The sequence below is a fragment of the Toxorhynchites rutilus genome, chromosome 1 (genome assembly GCF_029784135.1).
Source record: "Toxorhynchites rutilus septentrionalis strain SRP chromosome 1, ASM2978413v1, whole genome shotgun sequence".
NCBI lineage: Eukaryota > Metazoa > Arthropoda > Insecta > Diptera > Culicidae > Toxorhynchites > Toxorhynchites rutilus.
The window spans coordinates 18,526,034-18,544,141 of record NC_073744.1 but is presented as its reverse complement, the minus strand read 5'-3'; the positions used below and the strand labels follow the sequence as shown (position 1 = coordinate 18,544,141).

At 38.0% G+C, this 18,108-nt stretch overlaps 2 protein-coding genes across 2 annotated transcripts in view; one reads left to right on the top strand and one right to left on the bottom strand.

The window, feature by feature from the left end:
* Nucleotides 1-6,314, bottom strand: part of LOC129762242 (telomere length regulation protein TEL2 homolog) — a 37,302-nt gene extending 30,988 nt beyond the window's left edge. Inside the window, exons 1-2 of the mRNA XM_055760315.1 lie at nt 6,084-6,314; nt 5,733-5,915 (exon numbers count right to left, since the gene is read on the bottom strand). Of these exons, the coding sequence (XP_055616290.1) occupies nt 5,733-5,782 (50 nt within the window). The 5' untranslated portion in view covers nt 5,783-5,915; nt 6,084-6,314. The remainder of the gene's footprint in view (nt 1-5,732; nt 5,916-6,083) is intronic.
* Nucleotides 6,315-11,879: 5,565 nt separating this feature from the next.
* On the top strand, nt 11,880-15,238 carry LOC129772738 (TATA box-binding protein-associated factor RNA polymerase I subunit B). The gene is made up of 3 exons (XM_055776226.1): nt 11,880-12,146; nt 12,205-12,409; nt 12,475-15,238. The coding sequence occupies exons 1-3, from the start codon at nt 11,975-11,977 to the stop codon at nt 14,720-14,722; spliced, it is 2,625 nt and encodes an 874-aa protein (XP_055632201.1). The 5' UTR covers nt 11,880-11,974; the 3' UTR covers nt 14,723-15,238.
* The last annotated feature ends 2,870 nt before the right edge of the window (nt 15,239-18,108 follow it).

Here is an 18,108-nt window from a genome sequence, read left to right as displayed (position 1 = left end):
ATTTCATACATACGTTGGAAGCTATCCGAATCACAAGATTCACTGTACGAGGGTCGTTCAAAAAATAAGTTTTAGTGCCTCAGAAATCAGAAAAAAAATTTGTTACGTAACGATCACGGCTATTCCCCCCTTTCCTATGTCACATTAAGTAACGCAATCTCGAACCCCCTCCCCCTCCTACTCGCGACGTCTAACAACATTTCTGTAATGCGGCGCAGGACACTTTCAATCATGGTTTCGCCTCTTAATAGACGAATTTCATACCAACTCGTCTTAGGAGTTGGCAGCACCATCTCAGATACCAGTGAAACGTTGTGGGTGTAAAGACATGGGTCATTTTAGCAACTTTGCATACTTGAAATATTCGAAAAAGAATAAGACTACTTACTATTAGATATTATTAGATACTATTTCTTTTGGAAAAAAATTTCGCTGACAAAAAAGTTATTTAAAAAATTTAAATTCATTTTTCTCAAAAACGTTTTTTTTAAATTCCCAAAAATATATATATGAATAACCCTTACAATTTCCAACAAGTCGTCCATACATCGGAAGATGGGCACTTTTATAGGGAAAAAGTTTTTCGAACAACAACATATTTTCTTCGAAAAAAATACAACTTATCCTGATTTTGTTTAAAGTCAAGATAGCGATATAATGTATTCGACAAAGTTTTAGATCTTGTTAAAATATAAACTTTTGTCGCAGACATCTTTCTATTTTTTATAGTTTTTGGAATATAAGTCATTTTTGTATAAAAACTCCTGAAAAAACTAATGTTTTGCTCGTAACTTTTTTGTGTGTAAATTCTCACGTTTGACATGTTCTTGTCATGTTTCTAAATAGAAAAAAGTTAGCAGATCATGCAAATTGCGATAATTTTCAAAGAAAAACATGAGAAAGTTGTTGTTCGAAAAACTTTTTCCATGTAAATGTGCCCATCGTCCGATGTATGGAAAACTTGTTGGAAATGTTAAGGGCTATTTATATCTATTTTTTCAGAATTTTAAAAACTTATGTTTTCGAGAAAAACGAATTTTAATTTTCAAAATATCATTGAACATTTTTTCCAAGAAAATCTTTGGTAATTTTTTATGGAAACTTAAGTAGTTTCCTACACTTCATTCTCTGATCAAGATTTTGTTCTGATCAAGATTAATGTTCTATTCGTTACGTTTTTATGTATTATCGTATGTATCGCAATTTGCATGATCTGTTAACGTTTCTCTATTTATAAACATGTCAAGAACATGTCAAACGTGAGAATTTACACACAAAAAAGTTACGAGCAAAACATTATTTTTTTTAGGATTCTTCATACAAAAATGACTTATATCCCAAAAACTATAACATATAGAATGTTGACGTCTTCGACAAAAGTTCATATTTTAATAAGATCTAAAACTAAAACATTGTTTGTACATTATATCGCTATCTTGACTTTAAACAAAATTAGGATAAGTTGTATTTTTTTCAAAGAAAACATGAAAAAGTTGTTCGAAAAACTTTTTCCCTATAAAAGTGCCCATCTTCCGATGTTTGGACGACTTGTTGAAAATTTAAAGAGCTATTCATATATTGGGTTGGGGAAAAGAAATGTCGTATATTGTCAATATATGGCAACACTTAAACATATCTTGTGTTGTACTTATCGCATCGGGTCATACTATACGGCTATTTAAAGACGACAATCTGTGCTACAAGTGTCGTTTTGACAGTGTTGTGATTGTCCTTTTCAATCTCAAGTTATAGCGCGTCAAAGATGGAGTCCACCAAGCAAGAAATTCGTCACATTTTACGTTTTCACTACCTGCGAGGTAAAACTGCAACGAGGGCGGCCGGAAGAATTCGTGTGGTTTATGGACCCGATACTGTAACGATTCCCACAGCGTTGGAATCGTTGGTTTGATCGATTTCGTTCTGGTGTAGTGGCTGTCGGAGATACACCCCGTACTGGTAGGCCAATCGTCGTGGAAACCGATAAAATCGTTGAAATCATCCAAGTAGACCGGCATGTGAGCACTCGCTCGATTGGCAAGGAACTGGGTATAGACCATAAATCCGTTTGAAACCATTTGCAGAAGATTGGATTTCAAAATAATCTGGATGTGTGCGTGCCACACGAGTTGACGCAAAAAAAATCTTTTAGACCGAATCAACGCCTGCGATGCACTGCTGAAACGGAACGAACTCGACCCATTTTTGAAGAAGATGGTGACTGGTGATGAAAAGTGGATCACGTACGACAACCTAAAGCGGAAAAAGAAGTTGTAGAAGCGCGGTGAGCCGGCCCAAACCATCGCCAAGCCCGGATTGACAGCTTTTGCTGTGTGTTTGGTGGGATTGGAAGGGAATCATCCACTATGAGCTGCTCAACTATGGCCAGACACTCAACTCGGTTCTCTACTGTGAGCAGCTTGACCGTTTGAAGCAGGCGATTGACCAGAAGCGGCCAGAAATGATCAATAGAAATTGTGTTGTTTTCCACCAGGACAACGCTCGGCCTCACACATCTTTGATAACCCGCCAGAAGCTACGGGAGCTCGGATGGGATGTCCTATTGCACCCACCGTATAGTCCGGACCTGGCTCCAAGTGATTATCATCTCTTCCGGTCTATGCAAAACGCTATTGGTGATACTAATAGCGAATTCGTTTTTGTTCAGTTTCAACCCCAGTGCCGCACTAACTGCTGTCAAAACGTTTTTTTATTCACTCAGTTTCGCACTCAGTGTCGCACTAGTTCGCCCCGAAAGCTGTTAGTTTCGCACTGAGATGTTTCACGGGTTGGCACTCGGGTTCACCAATACAACTATACTGAACTGTCAAGTTCCGAATATTGTTTTGGAAAATCTAAAAATAAAGACTATGAAAATGGAAAACCTGCTGCTTTTGCTTTTGTATTATTGGAATCGTAATCCAATTCGGATTCTGATTTTGAAGAGTAGAGTAGACGGCATTAAGCTACGTGTGCTTTCATTGGGAGGTGAAAATAATGATGGATATTCAGGTGGAATAAATTTCAAAATCAAAATTATGAATGAAAATTTACTTTAACGTATCGAATATTTATTTTATGTGATTAAATAAAAGTTTTTTTCCGATATCGCAGAATATTGAACGAAAACTGTGTCTAATGATGGTTTTATATTATAATAGTAATTATTTGTGGAACAAACAGGAAATGCATCGACAAATGGTTAAGTGAGTGTCAGAACTACATGTGTTAGGTAATCAAACAATATTAAGTAAAAATTTTCATTCAAACTTTTATATGTTTACACTGCACTTGGCCCTTCTGATCTGATGGAGAACAATTTACCTCCCATGCACTAATATCACCACCAGACGTCGACACTGTACATTTGCCGTCGTAAATATAAACAAATCAGACTATATAACGCACACCAACAAACCACCGCATTCGTGAAACTGAAAAGGTTTTTTTATTACAGAGTCAGTTTGGCACTGACTCAGTTTTAAAAACGAATTCGCTATAAGTTGGCCTCAAAAGAGGCTTGCGAAAACTGGCTGTCTGAGTTTTTTGCAAATAAGGAGGGGGGGTTTTATAAGGGGGGGATTAATGAAATTACCTTCTAAATGGCAACAAGTTTGCGAACAAAACGGCGCGTATTTGACTTGAACTGGATAATTTTAAGTATGTTAAATAAAGCGTCAAATTTCGATCAGTAATACGACATTTCTTTTTCCCCAACCCTATATTTGACATAGGGTGTTTTTTCGAGATGGTGAACATTTTGTATAGGGTAACTTTTTGAAATTTTAGGGCCGATTTTTCATAGAATCAACTTTGTAGAAGATACAATGTTTATAGAAAGCATTCCTGCGTAATTATCAATTTTACCTCGATATGATTATTTTTTGAGCAATGTGTGAAATGTTCTACAGACACAATGTCTCTAGAAAACATTTCTGAGAAGTTATGATTTTTTTCCCGTTTTGATTTTTCCTGACCACTGTGTGCCATAGCGGTGATATTATGAACTAAATCATTGTCATTCCGTTATAGCCAGGGATCATATGATCAACTTTCCTGAAGACAACATGTTTCTGGAAAGCATTCCTGAGGAGTTATTAGTTTTTCCTCGTCAGAGTTTTTTCTTATCACTGCGCGCCCTATTGTGAACTAAACAACTGTCTGATGATGACCAGAAACGTTAAGATCAACTTTGCTGAAGACATCATGCTTCCAGAAAGCATCTCATAGGAGCTATTAATTTCCCCCTGATTTGAGTGCTTTTGAACCACTGTGCGCCGGTTCGAAATTACTCACCAGCCCCAGAGCAAAAATGTCCTTGAAGATGCAGCGATTAAATTTCCCAAACACCCACAGTGACATTCTCTATCACGTGCTGAATTCCTTCGTTTTTTAAAGTGAACTAACCAAAGGAGAATAGTTGCGTGGAAAAAATGGCTTCGCAAGCGCAATCTGAATTGGGCACCTGTGAGGAATGCGAAGCGAACCAATTTCAATAAAACGCGTTTTTGCGTAATTATACAGTGGTGAGACTCCCGAGTTGATCTCTTCCGCTAAATAGCGAAACAATATGTCTTTTCTGTTGCAATACGATAACTGGTTACAAATTGGTTACATGGGAAGAAATATGAAAAATGCCCTCCCAAAACAAGCTCTGCCTCTCGGCTGCAGCCCATGTATCTTTTCGAGAAATGTTTAATCCGTTTGCATTGTTTATATCGAGACTCTAACGACGAGAGAAGTATCCGATCCCATTGCATACCTCCCTATCAAGCCCCAGTTTAAATGGCATCACCTCAGGTAGTTTAGCGTGAAAATGCCCGTAATCGCGGGAGAGGAGGAGGCAACCAATCTGAAATTCTTGCATCGTGTGCCAGCGTTCCGATAAAGATTATTCCTATTTATGAAGGTGTTCTGTTGGAGTCTGAAGCACAGCAGCACACACAATGAAACAAGTGACAGCGCTATCTTGGGCGGTTTTATGCAGCGGTGCACTACGAGACAGGTACCAGCGAATGCAGCGTTAAGTCTAGTTTAAAATTAGTGAGGCGTGTCGAGTGAGCTGCAAAAAAAAAAGCCAATAAGACGAAGCGCTGCGCGATGGGCTAATAAATAACGTAAATTTATGCGGCACTATGAAAGCAATCGAGAATGAGAGACATGATGGGAGTGTCACGTATCACGTGCCGGACACCTTCTTGAACATAGTGTAACTGGAGTTGAAAGCGAATTACAGGTGGGCTTCCATACTTAACAAAAACTTGATTTAGTTCAATGTTAATAGGTGCAGTAATTCTAGCAACACTGCGCCTAATTTGGTTGCTTCCGATACCTTCGATGCATAGTTCACGTAAATGAATCAATGTAGAATTCAATTCAGTAAGCCTTGACTGACTATCATTGTGTTTCCAGCGAAGGGAGGTGTGTGTGCCAAAAGGACAGAGAAAATGAATTAAAAAGATGTATAATTAATCACAATGAACTCGAACAGAGGATAGGTATCGGCCTGAACCCATTGTACAAGTACCATTACTGTAAGATAAATTGTCGTTCATCAGAATGTAGAAATGTTTTATCAAATTATTACCAAAGAGCCTCCCTCTGTGCCGAAAGCGATAAATAAAAACACAATAGCCGAGATTTCCCACACAAGCAACAATGAAAGATACGACAAACAGATAGACCTCCGTTATCGCTACTTTCGTAGGTGAATGAAGACATAATCCTTTACTTACACTTTATCGGCGAGTTCTCGCACCTTCCACATACTGATGAATTTATCCATGGCTTTTGAGGTTTAGCCTAAAAACACTCCCTAACTAAACCTTGTCCGGAAAACTATTTCTCTTGCCCGAACTTCGAAAAAACAACAATCAAATTCTGACGTTTACCAGCTCGATTGCTTCGTTTTCTTCCTCCTGTGAACACGAATGAATGAAGAGAGGGAAAACATGAACAAAAAAAACTTCCAGCAGGTCACTTCCTCTCTCTCGCTCGCTCCTTCAACGACGGGGCTTATCCGCTACACAGCACATATAAATCAAACTTCACTTGATTTTTGCGTTTCACTCGTTACTGGAACGTACCGAATTTCAAGTTTCCACAAAAACAATCTTTTCGCCGTACGTAACACTATTCACGAATTGTGTTTCAATCACCCCTCTGGAATGTGAAGGAATTTTCCGTCACTTTTAGCCCGAAAAAGAAGTAAATTGGTTGCGCGATTTTCCACTTCCACTACACACACTCGCTCCGTCGGTGGTGATTTGGCTGACACGACTCGATTTACGACTGACTGCGGTGAAGGCTGACTGGAGAGCGAGTCTCCGAATGAAATGTGATACAAACACAAGCAGCTCACGCACGCAAGCGACCCAGGTGGCGGATAAGGGATTGACGGATTAATCAAAATGAGTAGCGAGAGATGGGAATATTTATGTTTCACAGAATTTTTCCCATTTTTCCACACAACAAAGTACATAAGCTTCTGCACTAGGAGAAATCATTCGTAACTGGAGCTACCAAATCTTTAGTAGTCGAAACATTAGTAGAATGCATACATTTTTAGTACATTTTGCCAAAACTTCGTAAAGCAATTGTCATATTAAATATACACCCTTTCGAGAACAGTACATTTTACTTGATAACGTTAGGGGCTGTCCACATACCACGTGGACAGAAAAAGCATGATTTTAGACTCCCTCCTCCCTCTCCGTGGACATTTACTAAACCCCTCCCCTCAAGTCCACGTGGATATTTTTTGCATGTTTTTGGATCAAGGAAATCGTTGAATTGCATCTATATTTAAAGTTTACTTTATAATACCGGACCTGTAACGTTAATCCTGTTTTATCCCGATTGTTATCTTAATTCAAACGGCTTTGTAAAAAAATATAAAGCAAATTGGCTTTATTAGAAGTCGTGTTTTTTCTGTTTTTTTTTTAGTTTTTCACTAACGTTACTCAATAGTTACTTCGTATCGCTAATCGGTTTCTTCCGAATTCCATTTATGTAGTCTTGATATTTTCGTTGTTGAATTTCGCATCAAAACATCCCTTATAGGTTTCGAGCAGATCATTCTTAGATTTGGCGCGTGCTACCCAGCAAACATTAAATCGTATAATTTTGCACGTGCCAAGTCTTACAAGAAATCCGAATAAATCATAATCGCATATAATATCAATCAAAGTATGTATCGTGTATATTTGAAATCGCATAAAATGTAAAAACTCGATTTTATAAACCATTATCAAATTAAGTCGCATATCGGTATAATAAACATCAATTTTATGATGTACATTGTCGTAAAATATATTTAATCCGCATCATAAGCGTATATTACGCTGATGCAGTTTGTGTGTCGTATAAGCGTATAATTTAAATCGATTCAGTACTGTAGTAAATCGTGTTACATGCTGAAGAAAATCATGAAACAGTAAATCATATTAGATCCTAATAAAGGACATATTACATCATATTGAAATGTCAATGAAATGCTGATGCACTCGAAAGTTTTAACCGCTGTTGAATTAAATTGCAGATAGCCGCGCGAGATAGCTGGTGGATGATAATCCAGACGACCGGATTTCGAACCCATATCGGAGCAGTTTTCACCAAACATCAATCTGTGCCATTTTAAACATTCAATTCCACTCCCAACACAAGTCAATCAAACAATTATTATTTCTACAAACATAAATACTCATATATAAAAATGGCGATTCGTGAGGCTATAATAAACATTTCACGAAAATATTTTGCGCCATTTGTTTTTTTTTTCTATGTCTGTAATAAATCGTATATGAGTATGGCACAAGTCGCTATTATAGCCGGTCAAAGTTGCATATTCATCCAAACAAATTTGGTAAGCATTTGCCATGTATGTATATGGCCTCCACTTTTGCATGCATATGCCAGTTAGGCGCATTATATGCCAACCAAATTTTAGGGCATATGATGTTATATATACGCTTGTTATGCGATTTAATGTTTGCTGGGTATCATTATGATATCTTATGACAAATTCTAATAGCAACCGATTCTTAGAGAATCATAGCTTGAAAACCTGCTGTCTGATTGAAATACGTTATTTGACGTTATTTTGGAGAATCAAAAACCATTATATTAAAAAGATAGCAGTTTGCTGGCGTAAAGCAGTATTAGAATATAAATTTATTATATTGAATATCAGGATGAGCTCATTTGCCTATATCATGCCGTCCGTGAACTTGCGCGTCACGAATCTATCCTACACGTACGCAATGAAAATCTGGACTATCCATTCATGAGTCGGCTGAACTGTACAACTGTTCAAAACTTCACTTATTTCACGTCCTGTTACAATTTGAAAAATGTCTAACAATCGACAGGGAACCAGGAAATCGAAGCAAAGGCAAAGGCATCCCAAAGACTCACTCGAAAGTGGTTGCACTTTTCAAACGGACCCCAGATTTGTCACAGAAAAACACAGAGAAAATGGCACGAGCTTCGCAATCCTAAATTCAAGAAACAAATGAAGGTGTGGTTTGAGAAGTGTCAAGACACAAGTTGTATCGAGCCGTAATGGCGAAGTAGAATCTGGAATCAAAGGAACGCTCAAGGATGCTCTACAAGAATTTGCTGATGAAATACGGTTGTGTCGTTATGGATGATGAAACGTATTACAAGGTTGTTTTTTCCGGAAAAACAACAGGACTATAAATTTAATACATACCTCTTTAGATCTGCAAAGGGCCCAGAAAAATACAAAAAAAATGATCAATTTCCATTTATAGCTGCATACTAAAAAATGAACCTTTCGTAACTCCTGCAACAATAAACCAGAATTCGTTTTAAAAAGGAGTTCTGAAGATGTTGTTTTTTTCTGGCTTAAGTTTGTCTGCTTTTCTGATCAGTCTTGGCAATCTGTCATTATTAAGATATGACCAAACGTTTATAAAGCACAACGAGGCGCCACTTTGGTTCCCAAGAAATGATATCCGATTGCTAAGGGCAAACTGTAGAAAAACTGCATAACTAGTTGCGAAGCTGTTCAACGAAAAATATAATTTAATGCCAAACAAGAGGTAAAACTAAGAACTAAGGATGGAAAGTTTTAAAAAAATCTTGAAAATGCAGAATAAATTTCAGACTTCATTTATACTATATTTATTTAGCGTGTCCACGTGGACATTATTCATAACCCCTACCTCTCACCGTGGACAAGCATAGACACTAACGTAATCCCCCCCCCTAAGTTGTCCACGTGGTTTGTGGACAGCCCCTTACTTAGGGTGTTGTCATATCTGAGCAACTGTGGAGTACACTGCTCGCAGTCGCCATTTCCCTCGTGAAAGCGATGCAATTCGGAGGTAAACAGTTTTTTTATGTTCAACTGAACCTCAAACTCGAATAAAATATATTCCTACGCCCATCGATGGTGAAACCATTGGCATATCACTTAAACTATGTAAATTTTGAACGTACTTATCATTCCCGCGAACGAAAAAAAACCAAATGTGTCTTTTTTATCATTCATTGCACAAATATTATGCCAGCAAACTTTACGAACAATTTTTGTGCTAAGAAAACTCCAGACGGCACCGTCAACAAAATACCAGCGCAGATATCAATTACAAACTTGCCAATCATCCAACCGAAAAAACCTTCGAACGGGAAAGTGACCTCATCTGCATTGTGCCAACATAAACCAGAGCCCATACAAGTGCCCGAGTCCGAAACAATTACATTTTGTATGTTGAAGTTGTATTTGATGGAAATAAATTAACAAAACATAATCTTTTTCATCGTAATTATTGCAAGAACTAAAAATACAATAATAATACGAGTGCAACCTGATTTCAATAAATTGGGCGTAGGCCCGAAATCCCGAAAGCAGGATCGAAGTTGGGGTGATATTCGGGTACATGTTTTGACATTTGTATTTACCAATTCACTCTCGTAAAATATATGAATAAATAGTACGGTCGAAAATGACTGACGAATTGGTTTTATTCACTAGAAAATTTGTAACATATTCTAATTCTTTCTCTCAGTGTAGCCTTGAAAATATAGATTGAACCTACGATCGTGCGCTTTATAAGCGGGCGCACTACAATTTCGCTACGAAGATCCTCAAGTTTGAGAGTACTCACACTCATAGGCTGAAGAAGGTAGAATTCAAATGTTTTTCTTTTTTTCTATTTCTCGTTTCTGACACAATACTGTCGATCCCTAACAACCAAATATTGTGACGTTTCAATGTCTTTTGCTGATTTCCTAAAACAAGACGTGATAACGAGCGAGCGTGCAACAGGGATGCCGAACTACTCGAGATGTCACTATTTTTTCACGTCCCTAACATATATTTTCGTATCAGATATTCTATGAATAATAACATTTGGATTATGAAAAGCGAAATTGTTGCGTATTTCACAACAAATTGTTGTACTTCGAACATTGTATGTCTGTCACCATGTACAGCACTAGAACCATGCAAGCATCTCGGTACAATCGCTGTATCTGTATCGACCTGTTTCACCGTTGTATATGGCTACAGTTGTACTGTGCGCAGCTCCATTTCCTGTCATACCGATACAGTGGTTCACAGATTTTCGCGAAAAGCGGTAATTTTGTTCTTTGTCGCAAAATAATTAGACCCGTATTTTTTCATTAGGGTGACTATTTCCATTTTAAGGTGGTCCAAAAGTCAACTTTTTTCTCTTTTTTCCAAAAATGACTTTTTTTTCAAATTTCAATTCATAATTTTTGAATTACACACCGATTTCGATGATCAACATGGATTTTGTTTTCATAGTTATTGATTGTATTTGTTTTTTTATAGTTTTCACGGAATGGCTTCAATCATCTGAATCGGTCCATTAGTGCAAAAGTTATGAATTTTGGAATAAATGCTTTTTTTGGACCATCGGTTAACTTTGAAAAATCGTAACTTCAAAATGAAAAAACACCTTTTTCGTTTTTGGATATGTTATGTAAAAAATCTTCAGCTTTCTAGAAAAAATATAATAACATATAGCGCCCTTGGTCCCGAGACCATGAAAACCATAAAACAAATACAAATACAATCAATAATTATGAAAATAAAATCTTTTTTTTTTTGCAATTGTAATACTTTTTCAAGAAATATTAGTTCATTGCCTTTAATTTGATACGATCAAATTAATCATCGAAATCAGTGTAATAGTTCAAAACTTATGAATTTTTGAAAAAAAGTCAATTTTGGAAAAAAAAAGGGGGGAGAAAGTTTATTTGTGGACCACGCTATAATGGAAATGGTCACCCTAATAAAACAAATTAAAAAATATAATGTTTTGCGACAAAGAACAAAATTACCGCTTTTCACGATAATCTGAGAACCACTATTTCGGCTTTGCATGGAATGGCTGTATATGTATATTTTTGCATGTATATGCTAGTTAGGCACATCATATACCACCCCAAATATGGGATATATGATGCTGTATATACGCTAGTTATACGATTCAATGTTTGCTGTATCCATAAAATAATTTGTTATTTGTGTTGCATTTTCGCGAAGCCTTGGTAGTTTTCAAAAGATGAAAGGGAAAAGGTTTTTACATCGGCGGAACTTGAACCAAAAACTCCATCTAGAAAGCCTCTTTTTTAATATTACAACATTCTAACATACTTTGACGGTGTCTCCATTCTGTCATTTCGGCATTATCTTGAACAAATGAAAATCAAACGATCGCTCTTGGTTAAGCTGCGTTACTATCAGGATACACATTTTAGCAAAGAAGTTCAATCTTTAGGAAGGAATATTCTCCAAAATTTACCACATAGGTTTCACACTTGCGTTGCCAACTTTTTCGTATACACTTTCTACTCGGGTTCACCTCTTTTATTTGTAAACATAGCTAGCAGACTTTGCACGTGTTGATATGATTCTGCAGATTTCTTAATCCTGTTCAACTTTTCTGAGTGGAAATACCTTCACAGATTGAAGAAAATCACAATGAATGAAACTTGTGAAGTATGCAGTGGCAAGGAATTCACGGTGGAAGCAGGCTTCCATTACTGTGTCGAGTGTGGAACCAAATCGCTCCGCCACGGGCAGGAATTGGTGGACGAGACCCATGAAACCGAAGGTCGCTACGGGATGGGCATTAAGATATTGAAAACGAAATGTTCGTTTCGGTTCGGCTTCTGATCCGATAGATTCTGAACACATGTCATATGTTACAGATAAACAGAAAATGATCACCAGCTGGGAACAGATCAATTACATACTGTTGGGATACGCGGATCGTTTGGTGACTTTGGGGGCTGGAGATAATTTTAAGCTAACCGTGTTGCAACTGTGGACCACCTATCTGCGGCGAATGGAGATCGCATTTTTCGACAAAGAGAAACCGGAGAAACCGCGATTGCATGTATTCCACAGGAAGACGTGAGCGTTTGAGGGTGTTTGTTATCGCGCATAGAAAAATATTCATCATCGTTAAATCGTTTTAGAGATGCTGAGATAATCTACAACCGAAAAAGAAGGCCACCGAAACGTCGTCGCTCTACAAACTCGCAATCTGATGCGCAGGATGGCAATGCATCTTCTGATGCAAGTTTTTCAGGGACCGCGTCTTTCGTTAGTCGTAGAGCCAAAAGTAGGAGAACAAATGCAGCTAGGTCGAAGCTGATGGGAGCCGAGTACGAGTCATTTGTCTCCAGCCAGTTGGATGTTAGTAGATCGTTGCACGAGCTGTCCGTAAAATCGTTGAACGTAAGCCTCTCCGGATCGGAAAGTCAATCTGTGGTTGGGCAACGGATCAAATATTCCCGTTTATCGCGGATAACCATGAAACGGAAGTTGTGTATGAGCACAGCTCACATCGATAACCATGAACAAGATGTGGACGAGCGGCTCAGTTGTCACAGTCTTCAATCTCACGGTACTTCGGAGAATGCTCCTAAAAAACCGAAAATTGCCAAATTGAAATATATTCGCCGAACCCATCCGGAGAATCCCACCAGAGCGTTGGTGAGTGCAATACTGGGATTAGCCCTGAACGCATCTAGAAGTGATGTTCAATTGGCGGATTTGGTTCGGTTTCATAGGGAAGGGCACATTTCTCATACCAATCTGCTGCAGTATCTTCCGGAAGAACTCGATGCCAGTTGTTACACGGAGACAATTGCAAGTTTCCAGAAAGGTACCTCAGTGTCCCACAGTCAACTTCGGACGGGAGTCGTGGAAATGGTAAGATTTTTACATGTTGATCCCGTTACCCCGGATTTGCGTAAATTATGCACCCGCTATTTGGACGATTTGTGTCTTCCAGCGGATATTATTCTGTACATAGAAAGACTGATGGTTGTGTTTCCCCCGGCGATGAAATACGATGGCACCCGCCACCTTCCTCATTATGAAGGCAGAGCTATGGCGTATATTATTTTCGTGCTCAAGCTTTTGTTTGGCCTCAATGACATCAACGAGGTGAGGATGTCCAAAAGTGCGGCAAAATTCAATAGAAAATTGCTTGTGATGAACCCCTCCTACAAATCGGTATTCGTATTCACCGAATGGCTTCGATATGTAAAAATGAGAATAGTTATATTAGGACAAGTGTACCATCCAATCAATCGAATGATAGCTACTGAGGAAGGCTTTGAACAAGATGCCGGGCTGTTCATCGATTACACACTCAAACGTAAACGTTCGGCAGATTCTTTCCGGGTTTCCTCACAACCAGTGAACAAAAAATGGATGTCAAATCTATATGATGTGGTCACTAATATGGTTGACATTCATCATCAACGAGGCCTTTCCGTTGCCTCTCCACAAAGTATTGATTTTGTGCCCTGTCTAACACCATACAAAACGTATCTTCAAAGGTTCATCTTAGCTTACAACAACGATGGAAAAGTTCACGTTCCAAATTACATGAAAGTAGATCACCATGATCGAAGCGTGGCCCCTTTTGTGGACTGCACGGATCTGAAAAATCTGCTCTCAGCAAATCACAACATCCGACTCCGCACCAAAAAAGTCAAATCATCGATCGACTCATTCAAATTCGCAGACACCGTTACCACATCTGATTTCCTATCAAACTTGGAACGCAAACACGAGCCGTACTTTGTCGCGGGAAGCTGTGACGAGTCCGACTGGGTACCAATGGAAAAGAGTTCTACCGGACGGACCCATGAACGCATCCTGAGCGAAATATTGAGCAGAAATGAAGCCGAGAAATGTGTGTCTGAACTGATGCGAGAATCGCCCGAAGATTCGGTGCTCATTCCGGATGAAACATCCATCGTCACGGAAAATGCTTCCTTCTCGCAGTGGTCCGAGGAGATGTTCTCCCAAGAATCGGACATCGCGCCAAATCAAAGCGCCGGTAGAGCGACACCGCACATGGGAAAACCTCAAATTTTAAGTTTACTAACGTCCAACTACGATTACTGGATTCGTTTTCACAGCCCGACGGATATCGCTTCGATGGAGAAATTCAACGAGCGGATTGGCGTCGGTCTTCCGGAGAATTTTCGTCTGCTGCTGGAGGAATGCGCCCGGGTGGTCGAGAGCCAACCCCACGTTCTCTATCGTGAGCTATTCGAGCTGGAAAGCTACTTTTTCTACGCTGTACAACCGGTGGATAGGTTTTTCGGCAACGGCATTGGAACCGATGAGGTATTGTTTCAGAATTTGAGCTCTTTGGGAGCTCAGCTGCGGCAGAAGGTGGCGATAGCTAAACGGGCGTATTGAGCGGGTGTAATCATCCAATTCAGTAGAGCGCTGAAATAAAACAAGTGTAAATTTGAACGAGCTGTCAAATGTATCTTTGAACATCCAGAGGTTCCAGTGGTCGAATGGTCCAGAAAAAGCCCGTTCTGCGAATACAACTGCCGCATGCTTTCAAAAATTGTAATCGTTGGCTATGGAAGGTAAAACAAGGAGTCCGGAGAGATTTTTTCTCGAAAAGCTAAATGAAGCTAAACGACTTTGTGGCGATAACAAAGAGAACTGCTAAGCAATGGAATCCCAATGGAATTATTTAGTCGGTCGGAAAGTAGTCTTCCTGACATGTGTGTCGTGCGAAGACCGAACCCGCAAGAATTGCAGGAATTTTGTAGTATTTGAAGCTTTGATAGAGCAGATCGTCATGACCATCCGTAGAGAACGTATTTTTATCTAAGTTATTTTTCTCCATTTAGTTAATTGATGCAAAAACTGTGAATCATTGAAATAGAGAAAAACCTGCTCAAAAAGTTTAGTGTTTGGACTATTCCGAAACATGAGCTGTGTTTGATCGTTGTTATATGGATTTTCATTTGAAAGAATTGTACATAATACCGCTTTGTCTCCATGAATTATTATCCATGATACACTTAAGCTTTGTTGGCCATTGAATAGTGTCTCATTACACAAAATTGCACTTTTCTAATTCGATTTTTGGATACAATAGAGCCTTTTTCCTTTGTTTCACTTGACTACCGCCATAGAATCATTTACTGCACCCTTAAACCTCCGTATGCCTAATTTGGTTTCATTTGCTTGATTAATTCTCGAGTAGTGCACAAATTTGTGTTTCATTTGTATGGCAGCCTCCACCACACACATCCCCTCCCCGCCCCTTAGAGAGTGTGGTAGAGTGTCTCACTAACGCAAAAACATTTATTGCACCCTATAACCTTCACATGCCAAATTTGGTTTTATTTGCTTGGTTAATTCTCGAAATTTGTGTTTCATTTGTATGGAAATGTATCTTTTCTTACAGTTTTCTTCATTTTGGACATTCACCTTGAGTGCCACTTTACACTAAATCGCTAGATCTCACTAAATCTAACTTAAAATTATCGCCTCTGAATCGGTTTTCATCAACAAAAACCTTACAGAAATGATGAAGAAATTTACATCGAAAATTATCTCGAGAGAAAATAATTTCTATAAAGCACGTTACAAGTGTCAAACTTGCCTGGTAGGATACTATCATTAACCTTCAGGATTGCTCATAACAATTGCATTTATATTCTTGTTGGTTTACAAAAAAAATTATAGAATAAAATTCCCAGGTAGACGCATTTTATACACATCCCCCCGAAAGACCTGACCATATTTTTTCCACTACATGTTCATATCACCAGCATCGAAAAAAAGTTCTACTTTTCGGCTTGTTTTAATTTTAGTAAAAACAGTTGATGGGTCTTGGCCTAGGGGCACGGATGGAATCTTGACATAGGACTGTGATTTTGTGTAGTGATTGCATTTGAATTGAGTTTTTTCATTGTTCAAAATCCGTAATTACTTCTTCTTCGATACTTCAAATGGAAACCCTGAAAAAACCCGTTTCCTGTATGAACTTGTATCCTTTAAACGGGATAGATGAGATAACGGGGTGGAATCCGGAACCACATTCTGTTCAGAAATGTATACAAAAATACCACTAAAGCCATTACTCCCCTTTTCTTCTGTTTATTCAATTATGCGGAAGAAGGCAAAGAGTCATCAGGTTCCATTTTTAAACACAAGTCTGAATAATTAAGATCTACATAAATATAAGCCTAAGTCAAGTAAATCTATGACTACAGAAATATATTATAGATTAAAATAGCATTCTCTTCTTCAATGTCACGTTGTCCGAAACAACGTGATTGTCGTACTTCTGGTCGACTTTTCGCACGCCGATATTTTCACGTCCTATTGCACCAAAGATCGAATGACGGGAGAAGTCACCCTCAATCAAACACATTAAAATTCGCTTTCTCTTTTCTTTGCATACCCTATCCGATTCGTTCTCTCTTTTGCCCCTGTACGATATTAATTACGCGACAACTTGCATTTGTCAATTGCATAGGTTTTGCGTTTATCTACACTGCCATTTACATTTATATATTTTTATATCATATTCCATTTGAAGTTTTAATCATTTGAAGAAAGATCCAAAATAAGTTTGAAATAATAATGTCGAACATAATTCTCCAAAATTAATAGAGTTTAACAGGTTCATTATATTTCCCACAGTGTTGTATATTGAGTATCCTATGGCCATGAGTTCGTTGAGCTACTGCAGTGAATTGATCTTATTGGGTACTAAGTTCTGCTTATGTATAGGAAGGGAAAGAAGGATGGGCATATGCATTTTAGGAAGTGAAACGGGTTTCTTAGGAAGACATATATGGGAAGCATAATACTAGGATCGCGACTACTCAAGCTATCATAATCTGATATGCGTGAGTATACCCTTTCGATCTTCTAAATCAGCAGCCAGTTAAATTCGTTAATTTTACAATTTTATATTTTTTACATAACCAACAACTTGCTCGATATTATGACATCCTGGACCCCAATTACATAAATTGTTAGTAGCAAGACCTACACGATAAAAACGTGAATTGATCGGGCAACATACAATGAAACAACTGATAAATGCCTATTATCGGTAAATGGAGAATAATTCATTATACGCATTAGCTCACATTGTGAACTAACGCTTGAATTTAGGCAAAAAGACTGCTCGTTGCGTCGGGTAGGAAAGCGAGGATCGAGGTAGAGGTAGGAAGTGGGGATCGAAAGAAAACATACCCATTTTAATTGTCAAATTATTAACTTTTTTTTACTATACTCACTGTTCAAGTTTGAGGCAAAAAAAATGCTGTCTAATGGTATATAACATTGTGACAACATATGTCACAATAACGATTTTCAGTAATATGTATTTGAAAACTCTTAATTTTTTTTTATTAAATCGTTTATTTTTACATGCTCAGTTACATAAGTTTAAAGGAGCCAAACTCCTATTCGTATAGTTACAAGTATATATAAACATTTTTCATTAATTCTAATGTTAATGAAGTAGAGAACCGATTACTCGCGGTTTGCTCGAGTTTAGTTTAGAGTGACATTTTTTTCAGGAAAAGGATGGGATATCAGGATATGTTGACAATGTTCACACTCACATTCGCACTCACATTCATTATACTCAATTCTTAAGCCTATCTTATATCTAATATGTGTTTACATTTCACCTTATTCTAATGTTAGTAAGAAGGGATTTGATTTCTCGTGAAGGAAAAGGAAAAGGAGAATAGAAGGATATAAGGACAATCACACACGAAGATCGATAACTTTTAGGTAGACATATATTTGGGACA

Excerpts from the sequence above, each read along its gene's own strand:
- LOC129772738 (XM_055776226.1), top strand. The coding sequence starts at position 11,975 with ATGAATGAAACTTGTGAAGTATGCAGTGGCAAGGAATTCACGGTGGAA. Across the intron at positions 12,147-12,204 it reads TAAGATATTGAAAACGAAAT|ATAAACAGAAAATGATCACC; the intron begins GTTCGTTTCGGT and ends CATATGTTACAG. Across the intron at positions 12,410-12,474 it reads CATGTATTCCACAGGAAGAC|AGATGCTGAGATAATCTACA; the intron begins GTGAGCGTTTGA and ends AAATCGTTTTAG.